The 12,027-nt window shown below is 42.6% G+C and overlaps 1 protein-coding gene across 1 annotated transcript; it reads right to left on the reverse strand.

Annotated features, from left to right (window-relative positions):
• Positions 1-711: 711 nt before the first annotated feature.
• On the reverse strand, positions 712-8,016 carry GPR61 (G protein-coupled receptor 61). The gene is made up of 2 exons (XM_077481340.1): positions 7,899-8,016; positions 712-7,383 (listed from the first exon to the last, which is right to left on the reverse strand). The coding sequence occupies exon 2, from the start codon at positions 6,581-6,583 to the stop codon at positions 5,261-5,263; it is 1,323 nt and encodes a 440-aa protein (XP_077337466.1). The 5' UTR covers positions 6,584-7,383; positions 7,899-8,016; the 3' UTR covers positions 712-5,260.
• Between the last annotated feature and the right edge of the window lie 4,011 nt (positions 8,017-12,027).

Genomic DNA, 12,027 nt, shown 5'->3' on the forward strand with positions numbered 1-12,027 from the left:
AGAGGAGAGAGCCGAGGAGTCCCCACAGGCTTGCATCGGGGGGCAAAACTGTTCTGGACAGGGGTTACAGAGCTGCAATGTTAAAGTGGTTGTACACCCTGTACAACCACTTTTACGTACAGGTAAGCCTATATTAAGGCTTACTTGTAGGTGCTGGAAATATCTCTTAAACATCCACGGTTTAGGGGATATGTACAATAAAGCCGTGTGCTGATGTCTATGGCGCATGCACACTTTAGAAAGGGGAGATTGTGCCGTTTCTAAAGGGGGTCTTGTCGTGACTGGCATTCGCAGGAGTGACGTCACGTGACTCTGGCCAGTCACAGAGCCAGAGTTTGTGGCCCCGGAAGGAAGAGGGGTAAAGATGGACGCTTGCTGCTATTGGAGGCAGCGGTGACATTACACGCTTTGTTTTCAGGTAAGTGACACATAATGGGCTTTTACCTTTGCAGAGAAATAAAGAGGAAGGAAAACCCATCACCTCAGCTCTAGACCTGCTGTGTCTGCCCCGCTCAGCCCTGTGTAAGGTAAGACAGGGGAGATGGCTATGCTACTGCTGTGAAGGATGGGTAGGAAGCAAGGAGTGATTTAAAGGGGGGGGGGGCTGAGGACAGGGGGCTGGAGGAGGCTGGCAATATAAAAGGGGAGGAGGACAGGAATGTAAGGGAGTGGTGGTGGTGGTGGTGGTGGTGGTGGGGGGGGGGGGGGTGATATAGGGGGGGGGGGGCTGAAGACAGAAGTGTGAAAGAATTACAAGGGTGATATGAAGGGCAGCCAGGGCAGGAATGTGAAGGAGGAGGGGGTGATATAAAGAGGGGTTGAGGACAGGAATATGAAGGGGGGGGGGTGATGTGCAGGGGGGACTGAGAATATTGTTGTATTTATAGAATTGTGATGTGAAGGATGAAGGATCTGAGGTTATGTTTAAATTATTGCAACCTTCAATTCAGTGGGCTGCCTTGCATGCAGAAACGCAGAAAAAGTAGAGACTCGCAAAAACACTACGTTTGCCGATGTGGGGAGGTGCTATTAGGACCTCTACAGGAATAACATTTTACTGATTGGACTTTCATGGATTTTAATTCAATAGCTCTGCTATAGTGGTTTCTCCACAGAGGAATACACCCTCTGTCAGCCAGAGCTAGAGCTTTCCAATCAAGGGGCCATGAGCAAAGCTATAGGTCTGAATCAGCAAGCAGTATGTCAAACCTCTGCAGAGAGACCCCTGTTTTCACACAGAGAGCAAAGGTTCTTCTCTGCAGCTTTCTTGCCACGGGACAGGCTTTTCTACTCAGGCTACGGCTGCTTTCAAAAGAAAGTGATCTGTAAGCCTTTGAACATGTTTGTTTTTCTGCCACTGTAATGTATTTGCTGACTTTGGTAATGGGTAGATTGAGCTTTAAAGCCATATGAGTAAAAGCTGACTATAATACACACCCCCACCAATGTTATAAGCTTTCATCCAACCCCTAAAACTGCCTCTTTTTTTTTTTTACAGCTTGGCCTGATGAGTTATTGATACTGACAGACTGCATCATATATGTTATTGTTTTATTTTACCCATAGTTGCACTTTAACGGTTGATAAATGAAAAAACTGTTGCACATGCAATGTTCATTAGCATTTCATCCTTAAATTTTACATATTCCAAATGCAAATATTTTTGTTGCAATTGTTGGTCTCTAAAATTAGTGTTACCAATGTGTTCTCCATAGAGATACTCTTCTACTCTGTACTCTCATAAAATAATATCTTTTATAACACTTGAATTATTTAATTACAATGCATTGGCCATTATTTTTAATACAATTTGCACTAGACTTGACATTTTTATTTACAAATAGCCAATACTAGTGCAATTTTTTATACCTGTCTAGTGGTCCTCACCCAATGTTTAAGAGATACGCCAATTAAATGGCCCATTTAATGTCATGTTAAACTGCAAAGCCTGCAACTTATTTTCCTCTTCCAAGTGTTCCTGCCTCTTATGGGAGTAGTAAAGTTTGAACTAATATTGTATCTTTTAACACTACAAAACCTCCAACTCATGTCTTAATACTTGACAAATGTATCACTTGGGCTTTGTTTTTGCATTGGATAGAGTGAGAGAGAACTAGAACCTCTGTCAGATATTTATTGCTGTCTCGTTGCTGTATAGACAGTGACTATAAATGCTGCCAGAAATTGGAATCCTAGCCAAATATTTTCAGAGAAAAAAAAAAATTGGATGGAGCTTGACCTTTGTATAATTTTTTGGCAATATGGGATCAGAAGCAACAGTTACATCTTCATAAACAGATGCTTTAACATTGTGATAGTTAAAGCTGACTTCCTGGTATAGATTATTTTGCAGTACATTGTTCCAGCTTTGACCAATGCAATTATGCATATGCAATACCTGTGAGACTGATGTGGAAGCAGAGAATCACTAGTAGCCTCTGATACTACAGTGATCACCAATGTCTTCCGGGTCCTGTGCTATGTATGTTCCCTGCTGCATAGTAACCACCACAGGGGGGAGCTCGCTCAACAGAGGTTATTCACATCTTGAATATTTCTCAATGAATGCAAGCCATTCTCTGAGTGTGCGAGGTGGCGATTGTGATGATACTGCCCTGCCTCTCTACCTCGACCAATCAGAGAATGGCTTACATTCATTAAGAACATGCAAGGTGTTCTTTGAATGGTGCCTATGCTGAGTGAGCTACTCCCTGTGGATAGCCACTCGGTATGGGATCTGGAAGACAGCAGTGATCACTGTAGTAGTGCCGAGTGTAAGGTCAGCCTGTATTTGTAGGAGGAGTCAGGCTGCATAAAGCCTTCCCTCCTTTGCCTCCTCCCCTTGTGGTCGCTGGATCTCGTGTCCCACCCACCAATTCCCTTTTCTTTTCATTTCATTCATCATTTTTCATACTTGGGTATGCCCCCTTTTAGACATACTGACCACGTGACCTCGGCACACTTCAGGTCTATATTCTCTGTTGCTCTTTTTTTCCTTTACTTTACTATCCACAGATTGACTCCAAGTACAATTACATTTATTCTCTGCTTCCACAGGAATGCCATGGGTATGGTATATGCATATTTACCTTGGTCCAAGCTGGGACAATGTACCAGTAACTATGCTATAAAAGCTATACCTGGTATTCAGCTTTAACCTGATAAGGTCTATTGTTTGGAAATTTACAATTGTCCAATCCAAAGACATGCAGGTAGGTTAATTGGCTTCTGGCTTCTGTCCAAAACTGGCCCTAGTATATGAATGGGGACCTTGGATTGTGGGCTCCTTGAGGATAGGGATGTGGGTGTAGCAAGGTACAGGGAAAGGGACAATTGTAGACACTCACTCAGGTTGAACTGGATGGACTGGTGTCTTTATTCAACCTAACTATGAAACTATGAATTGTCATTTTTTTTTTTTTTTTTAATGTTGGAGTTAGAACTAGCATATTAAACTGTAAAAATATGGGGCAAACTAAAGTACATCTCAATGCTTTCAGGCTGAACAAATAGAATCCACACTATACAGACGGATGAATCTCCCACTGCTGCTACTGTATTCTGACAGCTGACACCAGCAGCTGCCAGAATACCTGAACTGCAGCTGCATCTGATTGGATACATCCCCTCTTTGGCTGACAGTTTTCCACCAACTCCTTCATTTTTCAATCAAAAGGTGTTAGGCAGAAGGGGCTGACAGGGCCACCTACTAAGCAAGTAAAAAAATTCCTGCCTCACATGCCCCTGTCCCCTTCACAGACACTGCAGGTCACTATGGGAAGGTTTTAGCAACCAAGGCAATCTAGAAAACAGTGGACAGGACCCGAGGTGGCCAGCTGCTTGTTGACAAGCTATGGGCTTGTGAATCAGCAATCACAAAAGTAATAGCTGCACCCTGTGGCTCATTCCACTGCAGTGCAAGCAGACAAAGCCAATATGAGTTTGACATTGCTGCTCTGAATTCAGGTGTTGTGCAGCAGCCTTGTAACCCCATCAGATGAGGATGCATGAGGTGGACTTTGCTGGCAGGATCTACAGATATTTATGAGACTTTGCAAGGGGACTAAACTACAAGTTAAAGTGGAACTTTAAAGCGGAAAATGATTTACAAGCACACAGGATTTATATTACAGAAGAGACATATTACGGTATATCTCTTCTTCAATAAATCCTTTTTGCCTGCCTGTTTGCAAACATGATTAGAATGTTTACTCATTTGTGCATTGTTGTTGGGGATGTAAGTATAGGCAGACATAAGATTCACTTACTGTGGACATATCATAAAATGGTAAACCGTGAATCATTAAGGATTGAATTTAATAAAGTGATACCAAAGTCTAGTTTTTCTTTTCTTTAAAAATAATAAACATGTTATACTCACCTGCTCTGTGAAATGATTTTGCGCAGAGCAGCCTGGATCCTCCTGTTCTCAGGTCTCTTGTTGGTACTCCTGGCCCCTCCCTCCTGTCGAGTGTCCCCAAAGCAAACAGCTTGCTATGGGTTCACCCGAGCTGAGTCGCAGCTCATGTGTCCATCCAGACACAAAGCTGTGGTTCGGCCCCGCCCAGCCCCACTCTCTCTTGATTGGCTAACTGACAGCAGCTAGAGCCAATGCCGCCACTGCTGTGTCTCAGCTAATCAGGAGGGAGACATTTGAGGCACTTGTGCACATCTCTGGATAGAGATGAGGCTCAGGTAAGTATTAGGAGGGCTGAGGAGGGGGGGGGGGGGGGGCTTGGCTACTACACACAGAAGATTTTTATCTTAATGTATAGAATGCATTAAGGTAAAAAAAAAAAAACTTCTTCCTTTACAACCACTTTAAGATTTTTAACTTTATTAATATAGAAAACATCATTTAGATTAATGCTTAGTTTGAGGGTTGTAGAGAATTGCTGAATTTGCTAAATAAATGCAATATTAATTTCTATGCGCAAAGTCCCTTTTTATAATTAAATCATTTATATGAATATGTATTAAAATGTACCTAATTCATAGAAATTCAAATGTAGGTATCCATATTAAGAGAGCCTAGGGAAAGTGCAAGTTACCCACACCTTTGCCAGCTGGTAGAAAGTCTAGAGAGATGAGGACTCACTGACTCACTGTAGTATGACTCCTGAGGAGGGTATTCAATTCCAGGTAAACTGAAATTAGAAAATATTCTAAATTAAGTAAAGTAAATGCTTATAAAGAGTTCTGCATTATATCACACTTTTGTTAAGTAGATTGTCAAGAGCAGGGCACAAATTATGGAGGGTCATGTTTTTGAAGATGGGCAAGTATTAGTATAGTCTCTGCCCACTGTTGTCAAATCCCATGGTTGTTCTAAGAATTCTGAAGTTTCCTCTACAATCTGCCCAGGAATCCGAAAGTCTACTGTGGGGTGTTCCCCTTTAGGGGAAATGTGAACTGCTGCCCGCGTGTCTGGTGGACAACCTGTTCCCTGTAAAAATTGAAGGAAGTTTTCTTCAATGGACCCTTCTCTGCTAGGTAGTCGAAGCTCATCCTCCCTTGATCCACTCCTCTTAAAAAAACAACCAACCCATCTCCCTAGCTCTTCACGGATTTGACGATTCAGGCAACCATAGAAAATTGGATTAGAAGCAAAGCACAGAAATCCCATCCATGTTACTGCCCATTCCAAGCGTGATCCAGGCAGTGGAGGGAGAGAACATAGTGCAGCATATAGATGGAAACCAAAATAAGGTAGCCAACACAAAAGGAATTGACCCCCTACTGCTGCCAATACAGCTGCAGCTTTCCCACCACTTCCTGAGCCACCAGCAGAGACTCGCTGCTGAGGAGTTCCACGTGTAACTCCAGAACCTGTCACCATGGTAGATTGACTGCTGAGAGATTCTGAGCGTCTGTGCTGAAGTGATGTATCCATCCATGTTGGAAGGGGCCCTTGATGAAGAGCAGCCACACGTGCCACCCTAAACATGCTGCAGTAGACAACAATTATGATGGTCAAAGGCAATAAGAAGTAAAAGGAGGAGTAAAAGAGAAGAAACCCTGCACGGAAGACACTGTTGCCACCTCCTTGCAGACTGCAATGTCCAGGAACAGTAGGATTCCATCCTAGTACTGGGATTAGGGATGTTAACAATGCTTTAATCCACACTCCAGCCAGTACCCAACTAACTAGTCCCATTGTCATTTTGACCTGATACCTCATGGGATGAACCACATAATAATATCTCTCAATATTGATGGCTGAGATTGACAAAATGCCTGTGCTGGTTAGACAAACAGTCAAGAAGAGGTAGGCACGGCAGGCCATCTGCCCAAGTCCCTGGCCTTCATACAGGGAAGTACCTCCACTTCCTGACAACATTGCCAAGGGCATAAGTGTAAGTGCAGCCAAGAGATCCACCACACACAAGTGGAAGACCAGAACAAACTTCCTGAGGGATGGAGTCTTCATGATGACCCCCATGACAGCAACATTCCCGGCTACTGCCACTAGGTCCATGAGAAGCATGATGAAGAGAGCGCCATAATGCGGATTTGTTGTAATATGTCTCCCTGAAGTATTGAAAGAAAAGTTCCATGTGAGAGAGGGAAGGGCGGTATCCATGAGAATGATTTGGGCAAAAGGTCACCATCACCCACTTGCTCACAAGACCATCACCCATCATCCCTCAAGAAGCGAGGTGGGACCTGAGAGAATCAACAATGAATGGGGGCAAGAGAAGAGTGGGAAGTATATAAGGATCACAAAGGGGAGGAGGACTAGTAAAGCAAAGAAACATTCAAAAAAAGCAGAAACAAAGGTTACAGTGGAGAAAAAAAAATTGACAAACCAAATGAAGGAATAGAAGGAAAAAGGGAAGTGGGGGTCAAAGGTTAGATTAGGGCAAGGGAAGAAGGGGATAAAGGGATCTGCTCAAATGTTGTCACATTTCAGGTAGATATTTGTTTCCTGTGCCAGTACAGTTTCATCCATTCTTGTATTTAAATGCGTAAGCAATCATTACTGTGGGAATATATGCATTGCTGGAACTTCTGCAAATTCTTCTTCTTTATCTGGGCTTGGTGGTCCGCCTTTCATATAATAATCCAATGTTATGAGTTTTGTAATCCCCACAGCAGATTATTACTCCCTACTAAAAATTGTGCACCACCGTATGTCTCCACTGTTATAATGCAGGTTAACACTTGATGATAAACCAGTACTGAGTAGCCACTTCATTTAATTACGTTTTCTTGGAATGCATGCATTCTTCATGAAGAACATGTGTATGCAGACATGAGACAGGCTGGTTGAACTTAGGGTTTTCCCTGTAAGGAGTCTCTGATTGTAGGATCTTCATTTAGAGGGATGTTTTCTTTAAATCCAAACAGACTCCTCCCTGGCATTCTGCAAGTGTATACGACCTGCATGGAGAAGTACGAATGGTTAATTCCATTTTGCTGGATGAATGATTTTCCAGTAATAAAAATAACCAATGTAGAATTTTAAGCATATATACAATGCAGATTTTGTATGCAAGCTTGTTCTAGAATCAACCTCTCTCACTATATAACTATACATATAAAAGCATGACGTGTATGTTTGCGTGAGACAGACAAGCACACACAATCACACACACAAATATATATATATGTGTGTGTGGGTGTTAGGTAGGTTACATATATACATATGATTATCACAGATTTCTTTAAAGGAAGCTATCAAATAATCATAATTTTCCATAAACCTTTACCCATCATAGTCTAGATTCTCATAACACCTCCCCCCATACAGCACCTGCAAGTCCTACCACCCTTTTCAGCATACACCTGCATATTGCACTGTTGCAAACCACAGCATATCTGCTTATATTTAAAAATGACTTTCATTGTCAGGATTTTTAGAGGTATTTGTGAAAACCACTTGTTTTTTCACATACCTGTCTGCAAGAGCTACAGCTACATCCAGGGAGCAGGAGACCAGAGAAGCAGCTCAGCCCCTAACAATCTAATGCACAGCATTGCAGTGAGGAAGCTGACAGGCACAGGGTCCTATAGTTACTCAGCTTAGCACAGCCCTACCAGGAAGATGTCACAGTGCAATTCTCTTCTCCCTCTTGCATTAGCAACATTACAATAACCCATTCCTTATTTGTAACATTTGAATATTAAAATAAATCCTGTGATCTGATGTAGTAGATAAACTTTCTGGCTAATTAGGTAAAATGAAGAGATCTGCAAAGTCCAGCAACAAAAGACAACCGTTTAAGAAACCTTTATGTTTTACAACACCATCATTCTTCTAGTTTTGTGTTGATAAAATCATGCAGTTCAAATCCAGTGAGTAAGATAAGGGATAAACTGCTTACATGTTTACTGATCAAAAACGATTCAGTTTACACTTTTCAATAAGCTTAATTCATTTTGACATGGTCAGATGAAGTAAGCTTCTCTTATCAGTAGCAAGCAATTATTTTTCATTTATAATAGCAAGGTGTGTTTTTTTATTTATTTATTTATTTTAGAAATTGATCAATAAAATATAAGTACAATAATTTGGTTATTTGCATTTCTGTTACGTCTGATATTTTACACAGAGCAACACAGATTTAAAGAGTATATCCACTTTTGCAGTAAAATTTGTGAAAATCCCACCATATGTTTTTTATGCGTATCCATTCATGCAGCATGCCTAAAAATGTTTTTTTTTAAATATTTCTTCTCTTTTAGATGTTTCTCAAGAGGTGTTGTCATGGCTGACTGCAAGGGTTCTTAATCAATGTTCAAGTGAGCCTGTGTCACGTCACATTCGGCTACCCATCACATTTTGCGTTCCAACACAATGACCCTCACGGGCTCACTTCGCTCGCCATGCTTTGGGCACGGCCTCGCTTCGCTCGCCACGCTTTGGGCACGGCCTCGATTTGCTCGGCATAATTATAATCTAACTCTATGTCCACTTGGATGGTCGGGCTTGAACCTGTACTCAGGGGTGTGGGCACAAAATTCTGCACAAGTGCAGATCGCCACAGTGTTGGAACGCATATGGCGTTCCAAATCTGATGGGTCACCATATGTGACGAAACACCTGTCCCAAGACAATTAGACTCTACACCATTAACCATTTGTTAGGGCAGACAGTTTTCGAATCAAGTTACAATTTATAATGAAGATCTGCCTGCACAGACAAGATTAAATATCTCAAACACAGCTGCCCAGTCCCCTCATAAACAAAGAGAACTACCTAGGATTTTAATTGCTGCAGGGTCCAGAGCAGAGCAACTAAAAAAATTATAAACTGCAAGTTTTTTTAAACCACTTGCCGTCCGCCTTCCGCATATATATTGTGGCAAGGCGGCTCGGCTGCACAAACCGGCGTACTTGTACATCGGTCCATGCATGTGTTATTGTGGGCCCACATGTGGCATTGGGGGGGAGAGAGGCAGAACGGGATCTGCTTATGTAAACAAGGGGGATTCCAGTTCTGACAGGGGACAACTCAGAGATCTGCTGTTCCTAGTCATCAGGAACTGCAATCTCTGTGTTGTCCCAGCAAGCCCCTAATTTTCTAGCACCGATCACTGTAATAATGTCACTGGTCCACAAAAAGCATCACTTGGAGTCAGATTTGTTGGCTGCAATATCGCAGTCTTGCTAAAAATCGCAGATCACCGTCATTACTAGTAGAAAAATAAAGAAATATAAAAATCCTAAAATCTATTTTGTAGACGCTAGAACTTTTTCGCAAACCAATCAATAAATGTCTATTGCGTTTTTATCATATTTATTAAAAATATGCAGCAGAATACATATTGGCCAAAACTGATGAATAAAATAATTTAATAATGTTTGAAAATAGTGCAGCTGTGCGGGGCCCTGCCCACATGGCCGCATTATTCAGAGACACAGCTCTTTGTGTCTGAATGAACTACAAGCCCCAACATCCTTAGTGGCTATCGGCTTGTAGTTCTCAAAGAACTACCATGGGGCTGTGGAGCTCTGTGGTAGTTCATTGAATCTTCCTTTCAGCGAGTATCAGCTTGCCTGTGCGGGATGTACGGGCAAGCAGATACACTGAGAGTGTGCAGGAGACCTGCATGGCATCAGCGATCTGCTCATTGCTGATGCAATGCTTTACAGGCTCTTGACACAAAAAATAATTAATGCACATTTACCTGCAAAAGATGTGCATTTATTATTTTTTGTAGAAAGGTGAACTTTACAGTTTCCATTTTTCTCTTAATCTGACTTGACTCTTAAAAGAACCCTGCTCTGAGAGAAACAGGAGTGCTGCCCCATTGAAAATGTTACTTGCCTGACTGTCATGTGCTTTTAATGCTTTTATAAATTACTGACCCAAAATAAACATGCAGGACGTAAAGTCAGAATTCCCAATCTGCATACTGGTTCCAGGTTAGTGACTCAGTATTGAAGCCTTTAGGTCAGCATATCAGTTCTGCAACTAGAAGGCTAAGGCAACATTAGCAGGCTCCATGTGTCTTTCATGACTCGTTTCCTTTAACATAGCTTCCACATTTACAAAAAAAAAATTACATTAGACTTACCAGTAACGGTATTTCTACAAATCTTCCAGGACAGCACACCTGAGAAATGAGGGCTTCTCCCTACAGGAAATGCAATCAATTGACAGCTTGTTATAAGCCCCCACCCTTCCCCTTGATCCCCAGCTTGTAATAAAGTAATCCTCAACCGGTTCACAAGGAGAATCACTCCACACAGGTACTCACCACCTAGTGTTCAACTCATTTTCCCTCCACCATAAGGCGGGAAGTAGGCCTGCCATCCTAGAATGTTTGGAGAAATACTGTTACCGGTATGTCTAACGTAGGTTTTCTCCTGTCACCTTCCAGGGTGACACACCAGAGAGGATAATCAAGTAAACACAGGCGTACCTTCAGGGTCGGACCACAGCTTGTAGGACCTTCCGGCCAAAGGCCAAGTCTTGCTGTGACAACACTTCCACATGGTAGTGCTTCAGAAACGTATCCTGACTGGACCAGGTGGCCACGCTGCAGATTAGTTCCCAGGAGGCCCCTGCTTTCTCAGCCCAGGAAGTTGCTAGTGACCTAGTTAAATGGGCCTTAACTTTTGCTGGTGCAGGGACCCCAAAACTCTTATAAGCCAGGAAGTAAGCTCCCTTGATCCCCCTCGAGACTGAGGCTCTTTCTTGGCCCAGCGTTAAAAACTACTAGGTGATTGGATCTCCTAAACTCTTTTTTTCTTTATAAATAGGTAAGGAGACATCTTCCTACATCCAGGCAATGAAATTTTATTTATTTCTCATTTTTTGGTTTATCACAAAAGGAGTGCAATGTTATATCTTGGCCTGAGGGTGACTCTATCTGGCTGTATCAATCGGAAGGGTTCCTTCATGGACAGCCCTTGTAGATTCCCAACCCTCCTGGCCGTGGTAATTGCTAACAAAAATTATAATTTTAAGGTTAGAAACTTAAAAGGAACCTCCTCTATAGGTTCCAATGGGTGTTTAGATAATGCCTCTAATACCCTTGTCAGGTTCCATGGTGGGAAACTGCCTTTGGAGACTGGGGAAACCCTTTCCCTGGCCACCAGGAATCATTTGATGAGGTCTTCCTTTACTCTCCTTGGCCACCAAAGCGCTATCAGGAGGAGCTTGCCTGGGCACTGGTTGAGCTTCTGAAGGACCCGCAGAATCAGTGCTAGGGGTGGTAAGGCGTATGCCAGCATGCACTGTCCGGGAAATCGAGAAATATCTTTTCACCTTTCTGTTTTTTCAGTTGGCAAACAGATCTATTTCTGGATTTCCGAAGTGCTGTACCAGGTTTTGAAATACCTCAGGGTTCAGTTCCCATTCGCCCTGCCTTATCTGCTGGCAGCAGTCAACAGTCTGCTTCTGCGTTGCTTGTCCCTTTTCTGTGGACAGCTGATATGGAGAGGACCCTCCCTGCAGCCCAGTCCAAGATCTCCTTGGGATAATTCCAGGAGGGGTCTGGACCTGATGCCCCTCTGGTGATTCAGGTAAGCTACAACAGCGGCGTTATCGGAGCTGACCTGAACTTCCTTGTTTAT

The sequence above is a fragment of the Lithobates pipiens genome, unplaced genomic scaffold (assembly GCF_037356315.1).
Source record: "Lithobates pipiens isolate NorthernLeopardFrog02 unplaced genomic scaffold, aLitPip1_a1.2 Scaffold_16, whole genome shotgun sequence".
Lineage (NCBI taxonomy): Eukaryota > Metazoa > Chordata > Amphibia > Anura > Ranidae > Lithobates > Lithobates pipiens.

What these genes read in the sequence shown, in the direction of transcription:
- GPR61 (XM_077481340.1), bottom strand. Translation starts at nt 6,583, where the DNA reads ATGGATACCGCCCTTCCCTCTCTCACATGGAACTTTTCTTTCAATACT.